The following is a 25,537-nucleotide window of genomic DNA, read 5'->3' as shown; positions in this document are numbered from 1 at the left end:
ACAAAGCCTTCACTCACACTGGGGTTCAGATCTGGAGTAGATTAGTTTCTGCTTAGACGTTTTCCCTCCTTGATATCAATGATTTGACACTTCAAAATCATAAAACATGCAGTGATTAACCAGCTGGAGGCTTGTACCTGTTTCCTTAGATACTTTTTTTTTTTTTTTTTTTTTTATCAAGCAGTGTATTTTCCATGCGTTATAGTTGTTCTTCAAAGTTTTGGAGGCACCATAGAACTTTTTAGTTTTTTTCTTTCGTTAGTTTAGTTTTAAAATGTAATGTCAATATACTCTAGCGTGATTTGAAAGTCTGAGAATGACTTAGGCACGAGGCCAAGGAGTTAAACAGCACATCAGGCCAATGAAACCATGTTCTAGTGGTTGAACTTCATTAAGGAGTCATTAAATATTGAAAACTCATAGGCACAAACAACATTCACTGAGAACCTCAGCTGGGTATTGTTGATTGTGTTGTATAGGCTGATGTTTGTCGTAACCAGTCTATATCATTTTGTGGACAATAAACAGTTATTTCATTTTCTTCATCCCTGATCTGATATTATCTTGCTGAATCATTTCTAACACAAGTGACTACTTTACCGTTCGATTTTGGCTTCATTACATTGGTCTCTGAAGGCTTTGGTTCTTACACACAATGGACAATGTTTAACTCAATACTAACAGAATGTAGCGTCAATTTAAAAAAAAAAAAATCTGTGCGTTTTTTAAAATAGTATTTAGTACTTACAGTAGATATCACATGCTCAATCTTTAAATGCAGGACAATACAAGATTACTCAGACACATAAGACTTTGAGGTTAGATCAACATTGTTAGTAGTTAGTTAGTTAGTTAGTTAGTTAGTTACTTAGTTAGTGAGTTAGTTACTTAGTTCAGTTAATAAAGACATTATGCTTTTTCAAGTATCTTGAATTAAAGTGCAATTAAGGAGCATGTGAATGCGGGGCAACAGATGAAAGTTAGCCCACGGCTAATCCGGCGTGTTTACATCAAGTGTCCTGACCAAATAAATTAATTAATAAGACTACTCAAACATGAATCAATGGGCTCCGTGCACAGCAGCATGTTGACCAGCTAACTGTTTCTCACTGCTAATTATTTAAACATAAAATGTATGAATAAACAACCAATACAAATTGAAAGTACAGCCTACCTGATTGACAGAATTGTTTACCATGAAAGAACCTTTGACATTTTGTTGACATTCACCTGCAACTCTCTGTCCACTTTTCCACCAAATTGGTATCGGTGCCGATTCTGCCATTTTCCACTCTAAAATGCTGGCCCCTGATGTTGAAAACTGGTTCAGACTCTGCAGTTAAGAGCTGGGCCAGAAACAAGAACCGATTCCAGTGGCATATTAAACATGAAAGTTACAAATTATAGCCTTGGTGGAAAAGGTGCTGGTATAAGTGTTCTCTGAGTATTTATTTATTTTAGTGTGACTCAAAAACACCTTAGATGTAAGACAAATTATGCCTTTTCTTTCCTTTTTTTAGATGTTTTGTGCCATTATTACCGGTTCAGTTTCTTTTGCTGTGTCATGTTCTGTATTTTTTAAACATAAAACGACGGAAGTAGTAGCAGTAACGTTAACACTGAGTTATCTGGGCGCTGTTGTGCACGAAGCCTATTGAAAGGCAACTTTGAGTAAGTCAATGAAGAGGGAAAACCACCATAACACGATTAAAAGCTCAAAGTAGATTCTACATACTATGTCCCCTTTAAATCTCATAGTCAACTTTGAATAATACGTCTCTTTTAACACTTAGAAGCTTATATAAAGAAATCTGAAATGACATTGCACTGACAATCAAATCTACAAAGTAATGTTCTGCTATTGAGATTACACTTCTCACGTCTGAAATGGTCATTTATTTATTTCTATCCGTCTTAAGGTCAGCTCGGGTCATGGCCAGTGTGAGTGGGTTGAAGTAACTATTCCTTTTGATGAACTATAATAGAGCTCAGCATAGATTAAACATTCATTTATTTCTCTATAGATGTAAAGAAGAGTGCCTGAAAAGGCCACGGTCTGGTAGATAAAGTGCAGAGAATGCTAATACATATTTCTCATAGAATAAATTATTGTCCACCAACAATTCAGGCCTATGTAAACTTGTCTATATTGTCGCAGTATAACCGTTACAGGATACAACCACAGCTTATTCCAGTCTGTAAGCACATGTTTAAACTGTGATAAAATGTAAATATATGATTACATTTCTGTGATGTATTTTATCTGCATAATAGTGATATATTATCTGCATCATTAGTCTAAGAGAAAAACAGCGTGTGACTGCATTGTGAAGGTATCGTAAAGATGGAGCAAATAATGTTTATCCCAGGGGGGGTAACACCCCAGGGGAGAATGGGTAAAACATTCACCAAGGCTTTATCTCTACGGAAAAATACCAACTGTTGTAAAAGACAAGTGCCTTGATGTGAAGCTGACCAATGAGAAATGTAACCCGCCTATTCCATAATATCTAATAAAACCAACCTGCATGAGAAAAAAAACGTTGTGAGACGAAGGAGGGTCGCCCGGCTGCTTACAACAGCCGGGTGACCCAGCCCGGCGGTTTCTCCCATGCATGCCACACAAACGTCTGATATTTCTGTGTCGTTTCATATTCTAAGTTGAATTGTGTTCTCTGTGTGTTAAGGAATAGCATTGGTGTATGTCTCATTCCCTGACATAAACCACTAATTCTGACATTTCATTCAAATTGCCTTATTGCCGCTGCTCTGTAATCTTGCATGCAGAAATTGACTTTGCCTTAATGAATAATTTGAATATAATTTAGGAGCACTAATTTAGACATGCATTTATAGGTTTTTGCACTTCAAAGTATTTTCCTTCATTTTTGCTTTGCTCTACGCTTTGTGTTTATGCTTGGATAAATCACCATCACCTCCGAGGAATGCTGTGCTAAAATTGTTGCCTTTGGGGTGATACTAAAAGGTAATTACTTAATTATTATAAAACGCATTGGCCCAAAAAGTCCTATTTAGCTGCTTGCTATCGATGCATCGTGTTTGTGGTGTTGTTTTTACAAAGATTCCTTAATGAAACAACAACATTTATAGACGCGTGCAATAGTCATTTTAGTATTTAGCAACGTATTGAGGTTTGTTCTTTTGCTAATTGGTTGCAGTTTATGTATTTTTATGAGGGCTTGTATCCAGAGCCATAAACAAACATGCAAATAGACCTGGGAGCTGAATTTTAATGTTTCTGCCCTTAAGGCTCCTACGCTGCGTTCAATGACATCTCGAAACGTAACGCTGTCTCTGCCGCGTGGTTGTTTACTCTTGTTGTTTGACTTGGATGGGGACTGTCAGAGCAGAACCCGTAGCATTGGGGCGGAGGTAGGGAAGACAAGCTCTTAATCGCCTGCAATATTGAATTATTGAATTAAAAGCTTAAGTACTCGGGGTGAGCGTGTCAATTTTTCACAAGTGAATGCTACACTGCTCATTTCATTTTCATCTGAATACATCATTTGTGTATGTAAAATGCAAGAAGAATGGAGGTATTACGCAGATCGCTTTCATTGTCTGTAATTCCCTTTCAGTGTGACTGTAATCATTCTGAGAGAAGTCATATTCATGCGACAGGCTGCCAGTCCTTAATCTGCATTCAAAAACACAGCACTTCTTGTTTGGAGCCGTCGTACTGTAGTGTTAATTAAACAGGGCTTTTGCTTCAAAGCACGACACAAAGTGTGACTGTTTTACATGTCTAATTGATCTCGTGTTTAAGGAATTGTACCAGTGCCTAGGCCGACTGTGATGTTCTTGACACTGTTTTCACCTGTCTCATCACCCCCATCTCAGCTCTGTGCCGGGTGCTGTAAAAGGACACATCCCCATGTAAAACCCTGATGTTTCAGTGTGAGTGTTTCAATGGAATGAGTAGCTGTGACCCACGCAGCCTGCGCTCTCTCAAAGAGTATTTCAACTTATGCAGATGAGCTCATCAGAGCAGCCTGCTGAGATGAGACATCTAGGTCTGGAATTGTGTCAATACCGCCACCAAAACAAATGCAAATCAAAATCCAAATTAATGTGTTTTCCCCTGAGGAGGAACTGCACTCGCAGTTAGAATCAGCTCTCTGTAGATGATAGCGTTCAGTTAAAGGCCTACAAAAAATAGAATGGTGTACAAAAGTCAGCTCCAAATGGGTAAAATAAAGTAAGAAAAGCTTTAGTGTGATTGTTTTTGAGATGGCAAAAGCATATTAAAGCAAATGTGTGGTTATGCTAAATGACAGTGTCGAGCAAATAGAATGCATATTTTTCAGAACTCTATTACGCGCCGGTTACAACATTTGTGCGTACGTCTTGTGTTGGGATAAATAAACATTAGGATGCCTAAATGATCCGCACTCCTCTAATGTGTCTGCCCCGTGTCACAACTCTGAATGAAAGCATATGCAGCACATTTAGCTCTTTCTGACTGTTATTAGAAAAGAGGGCTGGTTGCAATGCAGTAAAATGTCCAATTTATTAAGTCAGTCTGCCACACAACCTTAGGAGAGTGGCAGTGAAAAGACATTTTTCTTCCTAACAATGCATTTATAGCTTGCACTTTGGCAATGAACAACACATTCATTTTAAGAGTCAATGGGAAGAAAGTCATGTTTTTGCATCACTGATTGGAGGCATAAAGTCGCTTTGTGAGTGTCGGTGTCTTCGTTTCACTCTTTTGTATTACCTGTGTTTCTGTCCTTGAAGTTCTAGGGCTGGTTTACAACATTCAACTCATAGACGGGGGTCCAGAGCCGTAACAGCTCTTGCCTCCCAATAAGGTGATTCGATTCTCCGGCCAGACCACATGATCTCTCTGGGTGGAGTCCTCATGTCCTTTCCGTGTAACCGTGGGGTCTCGCCGGAATTGGTAGCTGTGTGTCTACGTCTTTCTGTGTTAACCCTGCGACTAGCTGGCCTCTGTCCAGAGTGTACCCCGCCCAAAGTCACTGGAACAGGCTCCAGTCACCCGCGACCCCTAATGGGAACAAGCGATAGATTTATTGACCTTTATTTCACCAGGGAAGTCCCACTAGGATGTAGCATCTCTTTTTCTTTTAGAATGAGCTCATAGACAGTAGAACAAGTGGGCCAGGAGATCACTAAATGTACTCTTCAGCCTTCATTGGGTAGTATTTTTCACACAAAATATAAGGCTTTATTCTGCCAAAATTGATTAAGTTGATGACAGTAATGAAGAACTGGCCTAATTTTCCCGTAAGTTGTATTCCCTATTTTTACCGTAGAACTTCCACAATATCTGGGTTGACTTCAGATTCAGATTCAGAATCAAAATTACTCATTTATCCTGAGGGCAAATTCTTTAACTGAGACTAAACTCTGCAATTCTAAAAGCAAATAAGGATTTTCATGTCAAGGCAGACTTTTCTGATGTAGAAACACTACTATTTAGATCATTTCAGCGCGTTTCATCATAAAATATATATGGTCTTCTCCTGTGAAACTCCTGGCTACTCATGTAGATAAAGAGATTGGCTGGGAAGCTTAAGCTGTTTTTCATTTGGGAATGCTATTTTTGGTGCCCATTAGCTGGAGGAGTGCAAAAGGTTAAAAAGGTCACAGGTCACAGAGCAGGGACAATGACGCGTGACAGTGTTAGCTGATGTCCGATATTGATGCAAAGCCCGTGAGGCATCTGCAGTGAGCTTCACAGTGTGTTGTCAAGAATGGCGCTAACACAATGACTGGAGACAATTCCATCTTTAATGTTATTTTGAAAAAGTAGAAATTAAAATGTTTTGTAGCAGCATAACGACCCACAATCCACTCTTTCTACTGCCTAGGGTGGAGCTAAAGGTTTTAGCGCTTCTTTTTTCATCACATGTAATAAGCACCTGTAGACATAAATGGATCTCTTTCACACATGAACAGACAGTTTGTGAAGTCCAGTGAAAAGAACAGCATCCATGCACACAGTGTATACAAATTTAATAAAATCACGACAGTTACAGTAGCCCACATTCACGTGTAAGCTCAGCTTATTTTCACAGAAACTGCGGGAGGAGGACAACAATAAAATACAAATACATTCTTAAAAAACGTTTGTAAGAAACTCAACATGTTTATGAAAAGGGACATTCCCTGTTGCACCACCGTTAAACAGTTCATAAGACACTTCACTTTTGTATGGAACGTCACTGATATGTTTTGGATTGGTCATGAGACTGGAGAGATGAACCTTATACACTAAATGGAGACAGAAAGCTTCACTGTACAAAAGCAGACAGGACTCAATAGCTTAACAGTAGCAATTTGTTCAACAGCCTCACAAAGTTGGAGCTCAAAATGTGCAAAATACAGACATCTAAATTGACAGGTACAGTACACCATGGAAACACACTTGAAGCCTGGTTTAAGCACAGTTTTTTTTTCTCCCCTCCCCCACTGTCACAGCAGTCAAGGACACGGTTCACTGAAACACGACAAGTCACGGAATAAAGAAAACAGACAGAGCTGATGGTTTTTGGTTATACAATGCGTGTCTGGACAAAAGAAAACACTTCTTGGTCGTTGATGTGTGGTCATAACTTCACACAGGTGGCAGCGCTGCACGTGATTGGTCAGTTCCCAGAGTCCCGTGGGTCCAGAGGGCACTCCTGGCTGATGACAGGGCTGTGAATCAGATTGCTGGACAGAGACTTGGGCCTGAGCTCAGAGGTGACGTAGGCCGGCTCCTCCAGCACCGTGTGCAGAGGAGAGCACTGGCCGTCCGGAGGGCCATAGGCACTGCTGTCAGAGCCCCCCTCCCGCTCCTCTTTGGACTCGTGCTTGGCCTCATAGTCCCGGGAAGAGGGCTCTGTCTTAGTGGGACTAGTACTGGACTGGGTCTCCTGCAGCGGCGGGCTCAGAGCGCGCTGAGATTTGAAGTATGGTTTGACATTGGCCACTTGGATTGTACTGTCCCGCTGCTCCTTCCCAAACGTGCTGAGGGTTTTTCTGCCGCTGCTCCCGCTGCCGCAGCTGATGGTGCCATAAATCTCTGTCTCTACCATGGCATCCATTCCCACAGGGATGAAAAGGTTGGTGCGATTATCGCCGCTGTCTGCTTGGCTTCCTACCCGTAACTTTGGCATCCAGCATCTGTCAGAATGTCCCAGTGCGCGACATTCATCCGTGCAGTGGACTGATTTGTCTTGCTCTGCAAAAAAAAACACAAAATGACACTTGTTATTGGTCTGGACAGCAGCAGTGTAAAGGTACACAACCAAGATGTAAATCACATTTTAGAAATGAAACAGACAAATTCCAATTCTTTCCCACGTCTTAGAATCCCTAAGTCTTTATCCCGCTCTGATGGAAGTGATTTACTATGCAACCTCAGGATCCGTCAGAATAAAATATGAATCAAGCCTTTTCAACCGACAGAGTATAAATTTAACTCTGTTGTTTTAGTTCCTCAAGTGTATGTCGGCGCTCTCCATATGGTATAACCTTAATATCACCACACAGCAATGGCAACAACAAAACACACACACAGAGAAGTTGCTCATTTTCTGCTTTTGTAAAATCTGTGGTCAATGCATCACAACAATGCTTTAACCTATTCATGAAACCTTGCTTTCCTCTCTGCTATTCTCAACAACCTGTGTAGGTGTTTTTCAGCAAAATATCATCTGGTGCAGAGGAAGCAGAAGTGTTTTGCATTTGTAGCTGCAGCGGTGAGCAGCAGTATGTGTGGAATAAACAGCAAAACAAGGGAGATATTCACGCTTTTTTGATTAGGGTGCTGAGATATAAGCCAGTTAGACTCCTCACAATATGGTACATCTTGCTCTTCCCAGTGCCAGTTAAAACCAGAGAAACTCAAACTTAGAGCGTTTAAAAACAGGTAGTTAATGCATGATGTAGGAGACATTAACTGCAATTTACGTTAGGCTTCCGTTAGTGACGGAAGCCTGTCCTTGCCTCTGGAGGACCTTGTTTACAGTCGATGTGGCGAGCTTTTCTTACAGTTTGGATAGTGAAGGAGCCACCGTGTGCAGCAAGGGAGTGGAGGCAGTATATGGCACTAATAAAGCCGTGGACAGGAGACAGGAGTGCACCCCTCATTACTGTGTGATGGATGTATGATGACTCACTGATGCACAAGTGTACAGCTGCTCTGGACCAGGAGAATATCGGACCAACAAAAACAAGAGCTCTGTGGCCAGATGTGTATCCAGAGCCGTGGAAAGAATAGTGGACTTGACTGCTGAGGGGAGTTTGTGGTGAAGGATTGGTGGAACTTTTGAACCAAAGTATCTTCACACCGGTTTGATTTTGACATCTATTTTTATTTCCCATAGGCTTTATTAGACAAGACAGCCGAGTGTGAAATGTGGATGAGAGAGAAGGGAGGACACGCAGTTAATTGTCGGAGCCGGGATTCAAACTGTCGACACTGTGGCCGGCTGCACGTGGAGCCTTGCATGTGTGCTGCCGCCTTAACCACTCGACCACCGGGCACCACATGTTCAAAGCTTCCACAATGGAGATTTAAAACCAGTTTGTGGGGATGCTTTGCCCAGATCGCTTTTGTTTGTTGTGTTGACGTTTGGGCAAGAACCAAGCAACAGCTCCAGGCCATGAGCAAAGGATCACGGATCAATAATATTTTAACTTTGCAACTGAACCTTTTTCTACAATGGAACACTTGTGGTCGAATGTGGGATTACACTGACTTGTTTCTAACACTGTTGGGCGAAAATCTAGTTTGGAAACATGAAAACTTTGCAACATTAAAACTTTACTCCCTCATGTCCAGAGTAAGCTGTGTCAAGAGCTGGCAATGGGACACTTTGCTCAGCCTTCACCACTGAAAGAGAAGACCTTGCACAACCACATCAGCTACTAGTCGACCTGTACTTCTTTATGGACTCGTAAAACAGTTACATTTTTCCTCTTTTCACAACCCAATCTCATCTCAACCATCCTTGAGTTTATGTTTTATTGTCCCCAACCTTAAAACCCATATTTAATCTTTTCAACTACAGTCAAAATCAAAAGCACATGTTCTGCACAAAATGCTGTAGTCATGTTTTCTGATTCAAAAGGTGAAACCATTACAAATAGTTGGCACATTGAAACGTTTGATTAAAAGAACCTGCACTGTCAGCAAACTATTGAAATGTGTAACCTCCTGCAGACGTCGTCACGCTATCCCGGCATGCGCCACCAAACTCCACACTGGCAGTGATGGCGGCGGGGAATTTGCATTGAAACTAATGGCGTCTGCAGCAATTAATTAGCATTAATTTGGGTTTCATTTGGGGAATGATTTAACCATTGTCTCATAGCAATTCTAAATCTTTTATTAATATTGTGTATTGCCAATTGTAATAATTATTCATCCATTAATCAAAAGAGAGAGAGAGAGAGAGAGAGAGAGGGAGAGAGAGAGAGAGAGAGAGAGAGAGAGAGAGAGACAGAGGGAGAGAGAGACAGAGAGAGAGAGAGAGGGAGAGAGTTTAAAGAGAAACAAACCATTTTTAAAAATGCTGTTTACATAATTGACTATTTCAACAAAATTTATTTATTTATTAATTAATTTATTTATAATTGTCTTGACCTGAGTGAATTAGCCTTTGTGATGTAAAACAGCTTCATATTAGTACATAACATTGTTTGTTATTTTATAGGGATCACATACGGTCATTTTAATCATCAATATCAGTCAATGTTATATGTGTGCATGGTCTCAGAATAAACTGTTTCTCTCAAACATCTCCAGAGACACTTTTTGATGATATTAGAATCAGATGTCAAAATTTGGCAGATTTAGGGCACAATTTACACCATCTAAACTCTTTATAAACACGTTCAGACAAGGTGAGGGTCACCAATCTTTAATCTGATTAGTTTTTAAGATGTATTGTTATTTATGGCTTCATTTAATAACAAAGATAAACTCCAAAAGCTACATTTCAGTCTGGTTGCCATTCATCACTGCAGTTTCATCCCTGTAAATAGACCAAATGACTATGTTCCTAGTGCAGGACTTTAGACAAAACAATAGACATTTTAAGCTTTGCATGTGAACATTCTGAACATTCAGCGTGTTGCAGCTCAGATTACATTTAGCCAAGTATAAACTAGACTTGATACTCCCTTTGCACCTTGTTAGAAAACAAAGAAGAGACGTCTCAAGTGAAACCAAAAACTCCCTTTATCAGGAGGTCCCGCCCGGTGGGCCGGGCTTACACAAAGAAAGATATAAAACCTGAGTTCCCAGACTCAATTCACAGATTTAGAATGACTCTTGAAACGTCAAAAAGGTTTGTTTTTCTAAAAACAGAGTCCAGATGATACAAGGGATTTTTTTCGACAATATAACACTCCTGGATGAATGAGGGATTACGCCGACATGTTAGAACAGCAAAACACAGAAATACCCCAAAAATAAAAGCGGGCATAAAGGACTATTACTTGTTTCCACTTGTTTCCACTCCTCTCCAGTCTTTTACACCTGCTTCTCATGATGCTATAATAACACAAATGTAGAAAAAGCCAGTTTCAGTTACTTATTTGTTTTGTTTTAAATCCGATATCATTACTTCTCTCAAAACAAAGAGTTACACAAAAGCACTTCATGTGTATGGGCACGGTGCCAAATATCAAAACTGTCTCCTGCAAATTGCTTCTAAATGACAAGCCCCTTTGCATCCCTTATAAGGGCAATTTATCACCACGGAATCTTTCTCTTTCGCTTTTGACTCCTTCATTGTTAACAAATGTATTTTCTCCCTCTGCTGACAACAACGCCAGTTTGTAATGTCATTCTTTACCTAGATATGGCACCAAATGAAATAATGGAATTGGTCATTTGAGCTGCATCTATTGCCGTGCCAAACCTGAGCGACAGTGCTTTTTCAACAAGTGTCAAATGTTTCTCTCAAAATATTAGGATACAAAACTTGCAAACGTGGATTCAGCAGTGCATTATCACCTCCCTGTTCGGTCGTCTCACCTTCCACTACCATTAGAGCTGTTATTTGTGGACATATGTGTGTCCAATTACTGTGCAACTTGATATAGGCTAATATCCTTGGGTAGCTTTGGTCTAAAAATAAAGCCTTGTGTGCATCATGTCACAGTGGCATATCAGAGACAACAGAACAAGCTACTTTATCTGCTGGCGGAACATGACGGGGAGCACCTGGACACCTCCAGGAAAAGCCCTTGTGGACAAACATCGAGTATACGCACACGTAGGAAGGACGCTGCAGTGCGAGGAGCGAGAGAGGGAAAGGAAACTTCCCTGTGCCACGAGCCTCCTGAGATGCATTTGTAGTTAATTTGTAAAATAGATGCGTTTGCTATCTACAAGCCACTGCGCCTTCCTATAAACACACGGCCCACACAAACACCCACGGGCCAAGCAGTGACTGTTAATTATTCCCCGACTGGACTGGCCCAAGTTCAAGCAGCTTGTTCTTTTTAAACAATGTACATTTGAATACAGAGAGAGGCATTGCTGGGGGTAAGGCCATATGTGGTAAAGCTATTGTGTCAAGAGCAGATGTCAGCAGATTACATAGCGTGAATAAAAAATATAGTAAAGTTTCACAGTGTGTTGTGTCAGGCACTGAATAATCTTGTAATGATACATTTTAAAGATACATGGCACGAATACTAAAAGTACTGAATAAAGATGGTGGGTTAGTGCTGAGCTGATGTATGTGTTCAAACTCTTTCCTGACATTTCTTTGTTAAAGACGTACTATACCTACTGAGCCCCATTCAAGTTGGCCTTGTTCTGCACTAACATGTCAAAAGAGAAATAGTGAACAAAAGAAGAGAATGCCTTCACACAGTGTTCAGAGTGATTTGTCATTTGTAAGAAATAATGATGTGACGTATTTATTTTTTAACCTCCATGTCTGTGACGTCCCTCAGGCTCAAATAAAAAAAATCTATCCATCTATTTAGCAAAGAACCATTCACATCAATTAGCAGGTTTGAAAACAATAACTTTCTTAATTCCAGAATGGCGGCAAAAGGGAAATGGAACATAATGTAATTTCAATGGGGAAACTGGGATTACCCTCAGAATATCACAAACTAAGTGGTTTTTGGAAATGAAAACCACTCAGATTCATGAGAGCGATGTCAGAGCCTGGTTTAAACACATTTAATGAAGTATTTTACATTTGTTTGGATCATGACAACATTTAGCATTTGTGATAATGGCAAAATCCTGAGTTCTATGTTTTACTGGATAAATACTTACGTCCACAATAGTTTTTCATTGTATAAAAATATATTACATACCAAACCACAAATTGTACTTTTTGTGAAGATCAAAAACACATTTAAGGTTAGAGAATTTTTGTTTTTAAATCCCATCCTAATAGAAAAGCAAATTAACTGACATGTGTCCCCTATATATTCAAACTAGTTGCTTGATTTTTGTTATAAAGCTGTAAAACAGTTTAAATTAAGTAAATCCAGTTAGTCCTTAATTTTGAACATTCTCATGACAGTATTTTACAGGGTCTATTCATGGGTCCAAAATGACATCACACACTCTCACACTGTTACCAAAAGTCTCAAAACAAAGGATTCCTCTTTGGTAGCATCCTGGAAGACCCTGTGTGTCACCAGAAATGTTTTACTGTGGTCAGGAGGGACCAGCAGACTTACAGAAATCACTCCAGACTGAGCGCTGAGCTGTCTGTTTCAGGTCTGAAGCAGCTAATGCTAATGCCAGTTTACATATATTGCGTGGCTATGCTTGCCGACAGTTTTAACAAGCCTAATTTCCAACTGTTATATTTTAGGATCAGACAGGCACTCGCCCGCACACAAAGTCCCTGCTCTTAAGGGCTTTGAGGGCTTGTCCGGTGCAGAGCGCTTGTGGACGAGGAAGCTTAGATGTAAGTATCTGCAAAAGTTTGTTGTGGCAAGTTCTACTTTTGAGTGTTGTCAGTGACTTGTCACTGTAGATAAGGATCAGATCAGAGCCCATAACTTCTGACTTCTTGAAGTATCGACTCTTTTCCTTTTCAGTTTGATGCACTGTTTTTCACGACTGACTAACAGCGGAGAAAGGCAACAGCGGTGACAACGAATAAGCCATGTGACTGAAACCCATGGACATACGTAGACATGGTGGGTTGTGGGTTGCCCAAGGACACAACAGCAGTAAACCCTGGAGGTATCTGGGAGTAAACTTTCAAACTTTGACTCACTGAACAAAGTTTTTAATTAAGTGAATATCAGAAAGGTTGCCATGTTTTGGGGATTAGTAAAAAGGAAAATATAGAAACATCAAGGAATGGCCTCAAACTCCAAGTGGCATCAAGAGACTGACAGAAATGGATGGAAGCCACAGATATTTCCATTGATCTTCTGGTTATAAAACAGGATAATGAACTAGTTAAAGTCAAACTAAAAACCCCAGCATATATAAATAAAATCTCAATCAAAAGGAAGTTACAACTTTTCATGTTGGGGTTTACAATAGGCAACATAGAGGCTGAAATGAATCAATACAGCTAACGCTTAGATGGCCCATCTTTGTACTTCAGTTTCACTAAGTGGCTGAATCCAGAGAGACTGAGAGGAGTGTAGTGGTAGCAGCGCTAAAAAGGATAAACTCTACATGTCACTCCAAAGCATGTAGACTGTCCCAGAAATCACTATACGCCACAGAACATGTCACGCAACACTGCCACCACTGGTCAGGTGAAATATAGGTCAACACTCACACTGTGACTTGTGGCAATGTTTTTTTCATTCACTTCTTAGCAGATGTTGTACTTATTAGTATTAGTATTGAAATACTAGTATCAAAACGAGATAAAAATTTTAGCAAGTATCGATACTAACAACAAGACAAAATGGGACTTTTCCTGAATGCAATCTTGAGCGTTATCAGGACTAATCAAAGAAAGAAAGAAAGAAAGAAAGAAAGAAGAAGAAGAAACAGTTTTATTAAGTGAAAATTATTCTATTGTTGATTTTTTGTTTTTGTTTTTGTTATTATTGTGTGTGTTGAAATTGGTATCAAGTCTATTCTTTAGTAACAAAAATGCACCTTTAAGGCAATATTAGTATTGTGTAGTGTTATGTTTAATTGGCATGTATTTACGTAAGGGGGAGTTGGATAGATATTTCATTCAACAATCAATAAATAAAAACATATTGACATCATCCTTTAAAGTATCATTCTTATCTTGTGAAATCCCCCCATACGTTAAGAAACAATGAATTTTAAAACCAAAACTGTAAACGGTTATAGACATTAGCGCATATTTGTCGCTAATGTTTCAAATAGAATCTCAATCTTCTGAAGCAAATGAATTAATATCTTAAAATGAGAGGGAAACATATAAACACAACATTGTTTGCGCTGGATGGATGTTGGAATGCCGCTTGAACCCGTGGCCCCGATCCATTACATGCAGGCCACATCCAACAGCCGGTGGTCCATATCACTGATAAACATGTGATAAGGGGACTGCTGTTTTGTCTCATGTGTCCCTCCCCACTGTCTGCTGATAAGGACACGTGTTGTCTTAAGACGTAGTTAAGACACAATCGTCAGAAAGGCATGACACTTACTATCTACATAATGGCACAATTAACTTGCCTTATCAAGGATGGAGGTATTTACATATTTTGTATAACAACACAAGATAGTATTGAACATGGGATGTGTCTTATTTGATTTCCATTCCATTTTTAGCTTTAGCCATTACAGTCTAAAAATATGACCGTTTTCTGCGTATTTTGCTACCGTAATTGGCAGCTATGATTTATTCTCAAAATGTTCCCTATTATGCACTCTTACACAATTTCTATTCTTGTATAAACTCATTTTGTGCTATCTTTGTCAGACCAAAGATCAAGAGAATCAACGCATTTTACATCAAAAGACGGTGGAACTAAACGACAGCTTTGATTTGGCAGAAGCGTAATACAGAATTACACTAAAAATGCTGCACTTTGAAGAATCTACACCCAGATTACAGTTGGATGTGTTTTATATTCTGGGTGTGTGTGTTTTTTTTTAAGCTAAACAAGACCAGAACAATGGGCCCAGGCAAAGGCAGCGGGGATGTTGAATGGATTTCCATGGTACCTATCACTGGCGCGGAGGAAACCGCTCATGATATTGATGTGAAGAGATGCGTGGGTCTCAGAAGGTCTCGCGAAAACACACTTGGTATTTTGCCATTGTTGCCATTCTATGTCAGTGGGTAATTTAAACATAGTGGCGATGGTCTTACATAAAGTGCAATTTTCCACGTTAGCAAGGAACAACATGTATGTTACCTTGGTGGGTGTCTGGCACAGCCCAGTAATCATTGCGTTAAAGAACTATTTCCTGTGTACAATTTTGTTAAGTGCTTTCCTCATAGGCGCTTTGTAGAAAAACAATATAATAAAAACAAAAGCTGTAGGAAGGGAGAGACACAAGAGAGCTGCTGCTATTGTCAACGCAATAATTTACATTTTAAATTTTCACCACTTAATACGGAGGAATAATAGCTCTTAAACTCGACATTTACATATTGGCTTGAAAGAATCATGACAATCTGACATAATGGCTGTGATCCTATGGGCTGGCGGTTACAAAGTATTCGCCTGCCCATTATAAATAGACTGAAAGAGGGAGAAAGCCTAGCAACATAACCCACTGTGTGCATCTGTTGTCTGCGAGAATAAATAAATATTCCATGTGCGTGATGGTGGAAGCTGCACAGGTGCATACATTACCTGTATCAAAGCAGCCACAAGACTAGAGGGAAGCACAAGGTAAAAGATATAAAAGCAATCAAACTTACCCAAAAAAGCTTGACTACAGATCTAAAAACTCTTGATACTAATCTGTTTTCCTAATCTGCATTGCCTTTGTTTCTGTACATGTGAAAAGAAGGATTGTGTGGGTTGCAAGGTTGTCTCATATGCAAGGCCTCGCATAGTGTTGATTTCAGCATTACTGTCACCATTTACTGCTCATATCCAATCGGACTTATTTTTAACCACATGTCCCATATGTAATGAACGCCAAGGTATTACCACATCCCATCAATATTAAATGCAATGCCCCACTCCTTCTTTCTTGCATTCTTCTTATCTTACTAATGCAGGTTTATAAATTAACCCGCATTCCTAAATCTTTTCTCACTCGCACCAGCCGTCCACGTGAATGTTCACCGCTGCATGCTACAAGACACCGCTTTCAATATCTATCCATGTGATTGGCGTTTAAAGACTCGGCCTGCATTCGGAAAATGTTTGGCCGGCAGTGGAGGTAAGAAAAAAAATGGAGAAGTGATTGAATTTACACCTCCTACAGAGTCAAGTTTGGTCTGCCATAATTCCAAGCGGCACAGACACATGCGATTCGCACATCCTCTCCGGCAAGCTGCAAGCGCCTTCCCATCTCTGCCCTCCCCAAGAGCTAGCCGCAAACAAACAGTTCATAGCAATGTAAATGGTGTGGAAAGTGGCGCGGTGGGATTGGATGACCACAGCTATCCTTGCGCGCGGAAATGAAAGACATCTCCACTCTACACTCAAGTCCTGCCATTATCTTTTATCATACCTGCGAGAGATGCTTTCAAGAGCTTTATTTTTTGAATATATATATATATATATATATATATATATATATATATATATATATATATATATATATATATATATATATATATATATATATATATATATATATATATATATATATATATATATATATATATATATATATCCAGGCAGGCTAAATATAACTGGAGTCTGCCAGGTCAGCGAGAGTCCTGCATCTGACTGACAGCCATCCCGTGATTAATAAAAAAACTCACCTGTCTATTTTCAACTGGCGGCAAAACGATTGGAAATCTGGTGTCATGTATCCAGCCAGAAATACCTGTCATTGCGCAAAGAGGCTGCCATGCTTTTCCTTGTCTTTGCCGTAGTCGTCTTAGCGTTGCGGCGAATGGGGTGTTCAAATAAAGACGTGATCAAAAGGCACCCAGATGGAGGTACACTTTGGCATGCATATGAGGGGGGCTTTTGATGGTTAAATCAGACACAAGATGTTTGAAGAGTCTACCTTAAGCCAATGGAGCCTTTCATCCTCCTCGATGACTATCTCACTGTTGCAATCCCGGGCCCTTCATGTCACCCATTGGAACACAGCTGTGACTCACGCTAATGTTGAAGCAAATAATATTACAAGGAGCGGAACGTAATCGCTGATGTCAGGACCCGAGTACATGTCTTTGAGGAGGCATAGCTAAATCCTAATGATAGGCTCAAGGTTGCTTTGATGGGGCGATGGAGAGGGGCAGGGAGAGGACACAGGTTTAGAACGAAAATGTTTAGAAAGTGGGTTTACTCAAATGTGGGTCGAAATTCTAATGATTACAGTTTTTAGCACATCTTTGAAACTTGGCTTAGTTTGATTATTTCTTAGGTGGTCAAACCATTTGGAGCAGTTCTCATCAGTTCACACAATTATCAGGCTCGTGCTCGAAACGCTTGACAAGGCTCTAATTTAGAAACATACTTGCTCAATGAATGCACCATGTTTTCTAATACTACAGGCCTGTTCACACGTGGTAAAGGACTTTGGCCCTAATGCTGTCTATTTCAATATACAAACTTAAACATAACAGTATAAAATAATATAATAATGATACACATTTGTGAGCACCCAAAATTTAACAACAAAGGGTTTGACACATTCCGGTACATTACTAATGCAAAAGCAGCAATGATGTATTTGCTTATTCTCCATTGTCTTACTTTTTTCTTATTCAACAAAAATATTTGGATAGAAGTAAACATCTGTATGCATTTATTTATTTGTAAATGTTTGAATAGGCTATATCGACTGGATTGAGATTAAATTGTGTGTGAAGATGTGAATAATGACTTTACCTATATTTTCAGGGAAGAATGGTGGAAAATATTGACAAAAATGAATACCTCAAAATATTTTGTATTCTCACAGCAACGATATTCCAATCATATTTGCAATCCTTCACAAATGTGCTGCAAATATATGGTTTGAGGTTCAAACAAAGGGACTGAAATATTATCTTATGTCCTTGTTTAGATGCTTTTTAGCCACGCTTTTTGCAGCTTTCTTTTTTTTTTAAATATAAATTGTAGACGATGCTCTGTATTATAACTTTGCAAAACCAGAAAACAACAATATTGATAATTTCCTGAAGACTATATTGAGTATGAAAAGTTTGCAACTCTAGATAACATGCTTTTGGTTGTTTTGAATTCAATCTCAATCCTGATAAACACAATTGTGGTTCTTCAGAAACCACAATTTCCAAACCAAGAAAGCAATTTTTAAATTTTTCTTGCTGTTCTTTTGTATAACTTTTAATACTAGTCATAGCACACCACTATGAGCAAACATTATTATAAGTTAGAAGGTACATAATGTAGTGCGTCGAGCAACAGCTTTGGTCCAGACTACAAACATGTGTCTCTCATCCATAGTTTTTCATCACTACTTCCCTGGTGTGGCAAAAAAAAAAAAAGTGTTAATATTAATTGCAAAATTACAATGAAGGAAATTAGCCAAGTAGCTTCATCACTCTTTCCTACTGGCCCATAAGCAAGCCACTTATATGGACCATTAGCTAAAGTTGAGAAGCAGTTTAGCTCTCTCCCATTCATATGATTCAAGTTAAAATTCTCCGCAGGAAGACTGAATGAATAAAACTATGAGCATATAGCGTAATGCAGTTGAACAATCTTCATTATGAAATATGACATTTGTGGTTTGCGAAAGACGGCTGGTTTATAGCTCAATATCTCAACGTCTGACTTGGCCAAGCAGAAATACTTTGATTTCTAGAATATGGCCTTGACCTTTAGAAAGCAAGTGTTTGAGATGGGGTTAAAATGACTGGGGCGTGGTCTCCTTGTTATCATGGTCCAATGAACATATGTGCAAATACCCCATGAAAAGGCAGGGCCCCGCTGAACACTGGTGCGGTTCAGTGCTAATTTTGACAACACACAACATGCGATGCACCAATCATGGGCCTGTACTAAAGGACACAGTTGGGAGTGGCCAACTTTTTTCAAGAACAACAAATAGATCATAAGATTGCTACCCTTATGATTTTGATTTCATCATCTCATGTCCCCAAATAAATGCTTGAGTCATTTGGTCCCCTGATAAAAAATACCACAAAAATGCCTGAAAGAGCAAAGAGCTTAGCAGACTTCAAGATATTACAATTTTCAGACCCCAAGGACTCCAAAGTGGGTCACAAAGAGGTTGAATGTAGTTTAAATGTTTTTTTCTTGAGGTGTAAAGATTCTTTGATGATTGTCAGTGTGAAACGGCAAGGAACAAATGTATGTTGCTGGTTTTTTTTAAACTGATGCCCTTACTAAGTGTTCTTGCACCTTGATGCATCTAAAAGGTCACAGTAAAATAACAGTATTTTCTAAAAAAAAAGTGGGTCACACCATGAATGATAAAAATGTGTCCCTAAAAACATTGCAAAAGGCGAGCTATGGCAGCCTGTTACTCGCCAAATAGAACTGTGAATCATTATCACAAAGTAGGTTTGCCAACAACTAGTATCGCTTGACTCTATTTATATGTTGTGGGAGCTCATAAATGATTTATGAGCCCTTGTTATTACTTTATTTAACAGCCTCCCTAAAGCATTGTATTTGGAAAGACCTATCAAACCCTAATAATCTAAAAAGTGTAGGTGACATTTTAAGGAGAGTCAACAAAGTCTTGACATGTCATTGACAAATTATTCACGCAACCCCGATTGTTCACAGATAAGTAGAAGTAAAAAAGTGTTTCCTAATAAATTAAATTCATAAACATGTCACATACTCTCCCTTTGTTGAAAACGTTGAAGTCTTCTGCAGCTCTTTGTTGAGATGCAGCAGTATGTTTTAATCAATATCTCCAAACTGACTGAGAATACTTTTGTGATATTTGACGGCAGATAGACCTCACATAAATACATTTTGCCCAAAACGTCACTTACACACTATAGATTCTCAGTGGGAGTGGTCACGTGACTTCCCACTGCTCTGACCAGGTTAAAGATGCATAAAGACAAAACAGAGGGCTGGACTGGAGTCATCTTCAACATGTCAGGAAGAGAGCGCGTCCACTCACCCTGCTCAAAAGGCTGCCCATTAACCGCTGGTGCTTTCATCTTGAGGGCCTCCCTGGCAGACGTGTCGCATTGTGAGCCTTTATTAGTATCCTGGTCACTATCAGCTTGGTCACTATCACCATGGCCACTGTCGCGCAGGCTGGCCCGCTCTGCATCCTTAAATGTGGAGCTGCAGTGGAAAACGGGAGAAAGAGAAACACATGCATAGGTTACAATTAAGTGAGAGTGAGAGACAGCCAGAGACTAAGAGAACAGACATACAAATGCAGTGGTCAAGTGGTGCTTACCTTTGAACAAACGGTTGCCGACTACCCGCGTAATTGGACTCAGTGGAGAAATTTTCAGTCTAGAAACAAGAGGAGAGGAAATATGTCAAATATGCACACAAAGTATAATTATTAAGTCATAGGATTTGGACAGGTTATGAGCAGCGTGTCCAAAGCAGTATTTCATGTGCTTTTATTCAACTGCAATTAACTTCAATATTGAGATTTTTCGAGGAGATCTAATCTCGCTTTTTGTCACGTGATCATGATCAAACATGTAAACAGCTTGTGTCTATTTTTACATATTTATCTAAGGAAGGCATCCAAATCTGTTACATTATTGACATAAATCCCATATGTTTCCTTATGTGGCATCTTGGCAGGGGAAAGGGCGCAGCATTAACTTCTGCCACCAGTTTCATTTTTTCCCCCTATCTGGAGAATAATGTGTTTGTGTTGATCACACCCACATATCCCAGTGACTAGTGACAGTGCCAGACCCTGTCATATGCCTTATCATCTCCAAATGAGACTGTCTCCGAAACTGTCCTAGATTTTTACAACTACTAATTCTGTCGGGCTAAACGTTACGCCGGGCCCATGCTGTCAAATTAGCGTGTTTGCTGGCGTCCGTGCACACACCCACCATTGCCATCTCTACAAGGCGAGAGTGGACCCTGGTAATGGTCTGGTGTTGCCAACTCTGGATGTGGCTGGGTGGCGATGGCCCATATTTGTGCAGTGCGAGAAATGCGATGGTAAGGTTATGCTGTGTGTGCACCTGCTTTGTGGTGCACACTGGTTCAGTAATGTGATCGGACAAGCTGCTCAAACACCTGTCCAATCCCACATTTCAAGGCCCAGTTTTGTTTTCACTCTATAGCTCCGGAGCCTGGCAGGGTCACAGCAGCCTTGTTCAAGACTCACACTGTTTACATGTCTAACTGCGAGGAGTTTCTGATTATGTGGACCACCTGTATCATTTTGCAAGAGGAGACTCACAATGAAGCCAGAACTGAAATAATTTGGACTTGCTGGTGTGGCTGAAGGACATCAGTCTTTGGCAAAATGCTGTTTATGCCATCAAAACCTCTGTGACACTAAAATATTGTGCATCCTATGAGGAAGATATTAGGCAGTGATAAGCCGGCCAAGAAGAAAAGTAATAATGATGATGTCTGCTCGCTATGACAGAGTTCTCCCTTTCAGACGATTACTTTCTCTTTGTCAGATTTGTATTGCAAAGCAGCGTGAGAAGATAAGGAAGAAAAGGCCAGATAACGAGTACAGTGGAGGCGCCCTTACCTGTATCACTGACATCCTATTGGCTGGAGTGTCGGCGCTGAGTCCGCCGAAGCTAGAGTGGCAGCCGGCCCGGGGCACTGTCAGGCTGTTGGGAGTAGTCTTCAGGTACATGACCTCTGACCTGGGGAGGGTCAGGGGAAGTGGGCTCTGGTAGTCAAAGCAAATGGGAGAGGTGATGAGTGAGGGGCTGCTCACCACATTCATACGGCTGGCCGAATCTCTCTCTTCCATCTCACTCTGCACCAACATGATGTCACTCTTGTTGATCCTTTTCTTCTTGCCCTTCCCCACTGGGGTATTGGAGTACTCAGCCATGCGGCAGTTATAATTCCCAGTCTCCTTATCTTGATGCTTGGACTTGACAGCGATGGCGGCCATGACTGCTAAGAGCATGACAGAGATAATGCAGAGGGTAACTATGAGGGGCAGAGATACGTCCCAGTGCTGCTGTTCTCTGTTGGTGCTGGAACCCCCTACCGCCGTTGCCTCCATGTTTGCCCTAATGATGAGCTTAGCCACGGCAGATAAAGGGGGCTTGCCATGGTCAGTTACCTTCACCACCAACTCGACCACAGGAGCCACCTCTTCCCAAAGAGCGTGTGCTGTTCTGACCTCTCCTCCCACTGGATCCATTTCAAACAGGTGGTCATCATTTCCCTCTGTAATCTCATAGGTCAAATGGCCACTTTCCCCATGATCGTGGTCCACCGCTTTTACCGTGGCCACAATATATCCTATACCTATATTTCTAGGCACAGGGATTTCAGCTGTGTCATTTTGAAGTAAGGGAAGTATAATAACAGGGAGATTGTCATTCACGTCGAGTATATTGACCCTGACTATAGAGATGCTCTCCATGTGAGGAGACCCGCCATCTTTAGCTTGAACTTTAAATTCAAAAGATTTTGTCTGCTCATAGTTAAATGACCGTGAGGCATAAATAGCTCCATTGGTTGGATTGACAGACACATAGGTGTACACTGAAACGTCTCCTATATGTGACGGCAAAATGGAGTATGACACAGTTCCGTTCCGACCTACATCCGGGTCGTGGGCTAGGACTGATCCCAAATATTCCCCTGGGATATTGTTCTCCGGCACCTGTAGATTATAGACTGTCTTTGTGAAACGAGGAGCATTGTCATTCTCATCCAGGATTTTCACAGTAAACGATTTAGTGTAGTTCAAAGAAGGGATCCCATTGTCTCTAGCTACAATAGTCACATTATATTCATCTTTCATTTCTCGGTCCAGAGGCCTGTCTGTTAGCAGCGTGTAGAAATTGTCATTGTTCTCCTGCAGTCTGAACGGGACATTCCCAATCACCCTGCACTGGAGCTGACCGTTCCTGCCTGCGTCTTTATCTGTCACCCGGACCAGTGCGATGACAGACTCCGGGGGTGCTGCCTCGCTTATTGCACCCTGCCGAACTGAGACAAAAGTTATTATTGGTGTGTTGTCATTTTTGTCCAGCACTTTGACAGTAATTTTGCAGTGGCCCGGTATTGGGTTTGGCCCCATGTCTTTGGCCTGGACGTCAAACTCTATAATTGGATTCTCTTCATAGTCTATCTCTCCTTGGACTTTGATGACGCCCGAATTGGGGTCAATGGAGAACAGATCTTGTATTCGGTCAGATGCATAGCCAGTGAAGGAGTACACCACCTGCCCGTTGCTGCCCTCATCCTGGTCAGTGGCGTTCAGATCTACGAGTACTTTGCCAGGAGGAGAGTTCTCAGGGATCTCAATGACATAAGAGGATTTGTCAAAAATAGGGCTATTGTCATTGGAGTCAGTCACTCTGACGTTAATTTGCATGGAGCCTGATCTGGGATACTCCCCTCCGTCTATGGCAGTGAGCAGCAGGGTGTGATGGCTCTGATCCTCTCTATCCAGGGGTCTCTGAACCACCAGCTCCGGGTAAATAGTACCATCACCCCTGACTTTTAAATCCAAAGAGAACGTATTATAATCATCTCGTGTGACCTGATATGTCTTGATGCCGTTCTCCCCTGAATCCAAGTCATGTGCGATGGTGAGAGGGAAACGCGTCCCCGCTGCCGCGTTCTCAGAAATGTCAATATTAACGTGATCCGCGGGGAAAGTGGGTGAGTTGTCGTTGATGTCTTGTATATCAATCTTGATCATGCAAATCTCTTTGTCGTTGGCAAATACTTCCATAGAGAGCTGGCACTTGGGGTTGCGCCTGCACAACGTCTCCCTGTCAATCCTTTGTTTGGTGAAGATAAGTCCACTCTCCGGGTCAACATCCACGAGATGCGGCGCGGAATTCTCCAGCACACGGAATTTTTTACCTCTCTCCACAGTCCCGTAGCCAGCGTCCTTTGCTATGTTCCCTATCACTGTGCCCGGTCCTTGCTCCTCGGGGACGGAGTAATTAAGGTTTTTCAATGTCAGGGCTTGTACCCACAACAAGAGGAAAACAGTGACACAGAGACGCATTCCGTCTGTTGGCAGCAGACAAGAGGAGAGAAGAAAAAAGAAAAATCCTCGTTGACTTTCAACCTGTTGAAACCCTACGCAGACATGTGCTCTGCAGCAGCCCGCTCTCTAATCACGCGTCTATTCTAGAAGTGCTTTTCTTTCGCTTTACTAATCATCTCTGTAAACAAAGCGGACCGGCAGACGACACCTCACGCATGAATTAAACATCAAATCCAACATTGTGCAAAGTAACGGCTTTGTGTTTTTATTTTTCCTGAAGGGCGCTGATGAATAATCGATGACTATAAAGTATTAATATTCCCCACTGCGGCCAAGGTTAAAGCATTTGGCTCTCTCCCGGTTGAAGGTTAGCGCGGGGCTCACAAAAGCGCATTGCCCTCATGCGACATCTACACCTCGGCTATGCGCGGGCAGCATGCACCATTCTCCGATCTTACGATTCACAATGCATTTACTTTTACCCCTGTGCGGCACACTGTTGCATCCTTAGCGCGCTGCCCCTGCTGCCTCTTCCCCATCGTCTCACGCGCAAAGTGGGCTTAAGAATGACCAAAAGACGCGCTCTTCCCCTCCAGTACTAGCTCTGTGTCGCCGTCATTCAAACGCGTCTATCTCACGGCTGCGACTTTTGCCCGATGATTGTCCTATAATCAGTCCAGTAATCCCATAATCCAGTGCAATTGGACCCGATGCTGTTCCATCCTTCATTCGGACACTTTCCTCTCGCTTCTTGTAGTGGGGGGGAAAAATAGCAACAAAAGAGGATAAAAAAAAAGCCCGCTGTAAGATTTCAGATAATCAAAATGAATGGCTTTTCTCCTGGCTTGCCCGCGCGCAGTCACTTCCCGGCGTCAACTGTTGAGCCCCCTCGCTCTCTCGCTTCTTCTTTAGTGCAGTGACTGGAATCCTCTCGACGCCTTCTCCCTCCCAAAAGCCCCGCGTTGCTATTCCTCACCGCATTCAACACATAGTTTCTTCAAGCCAAAGCAAATGAGTGAGCGGTGACAGATCCTGCCCGGAGGGTTGCTTTTGCGCATGTGGATGTGTGTTTCCATCCAATAGGTCTGGGCTAAGATCGCATGAAGAAGGGCTGTTCTAGTGCTACGTGATTCATTTACTGATGTACGCGCAGCATCACAGGCAGCGGGGGGAAACGTGCTGCTCCTCTGCTACCAATACTGTTGCTCCTAACACATGTGGATGACTGGGGCGGGGGATTGTGACTGGAATCGATTAAATGCGCTTGTCTGCAGAGTATACTTTAAGAGTGGTCATTTGCTGCCGGCTGGATTAAAGCTGGCGTGTTTGGGGGAA

The 25,537-nt window shown here is 41.2% G+C and overlaps 1 protein-coding gene across 1 annotated transcript; it reads right to left on the bottom strand.

The window, feature by feature from the left end:
* Positions 1 to 5,760: 5,760 nt before the first annotated feature.
* Positions 5,761 to 25,326, bottom strand: LOC140359591 (protocadherin-17-like). The gene is made up of 4 exons (XM_072444590.1): positions 21,758 to 25,326; positions 20,474 to 20,532; positions 20,186 to 20,355; positions 5,761 to 7,213 (listed from the first exon to the last, which is right to left on the bottom strand). Exons 1-4 carry the CDS (start codon positions 24,218 to 24,220, stop codon positions 6,636 to 6,638), a joined length of 3,270 nt encoding a protein of 1,089 aa, XP_072300691.1. The 5' UTR covers positions 24,221 to 25,326; the 3' UTR covers positions 5,761 to 6,635.
* Between the last annotated feature and the right edge of the window lie 211 nt (positions 25,327 to 25,537).

Source organism: Eucyclogobius newberryi, unplaced genomic scaffold (assembly GCF_026437365.1).
Source record: "Eucyclogobius newberryi isolate DKJ021-1_F unplaced genomic scaffold, fEucNew1.0.hap1 SCAF_14, whole genome shotgun sequence".
Classification (NCBI taxonomy): Eukaryota; Metazoa; Chordata; class Actinopteri; order Gobiiformes; family Gobiidae; genus Eucyclogobius; species Eucyclogobius newberryi.
The sequence above is the reverse complement of the archived record's forward strand: the minus strand, read 5'-3'. Positions and strand labels throughout refer to the sequence as shown.

What these genes read in the sequence shown, in the direction of transcription:
- LOC140359591 (XM_072444590.1), bottom strand. Translation starts at nt 24,220, where the DNA reads ATGCGTCTCTGTGTCACTGTTTTCCTCTTGTTGTGGGTACAAGCCCTG. An exon ending in CGGCAACCGTTTGTTCAAAG is followed by an intron (nt 20,356 to 20,473) that starts GTAAGCACCACT and finishes TTTCCACTGCAG; the next exon opens with CTCCACATTTAAGGATGCAG. An exon ending in TGGGCAGCCTTTTGAGCAGG is followed by an intron (nt 7,214 to 20,185) that starts GTGAGTGGACGC and finishes TTTTTTTTGCAG; the next exon opens with AGCAAGACAAATCAGTCCAC.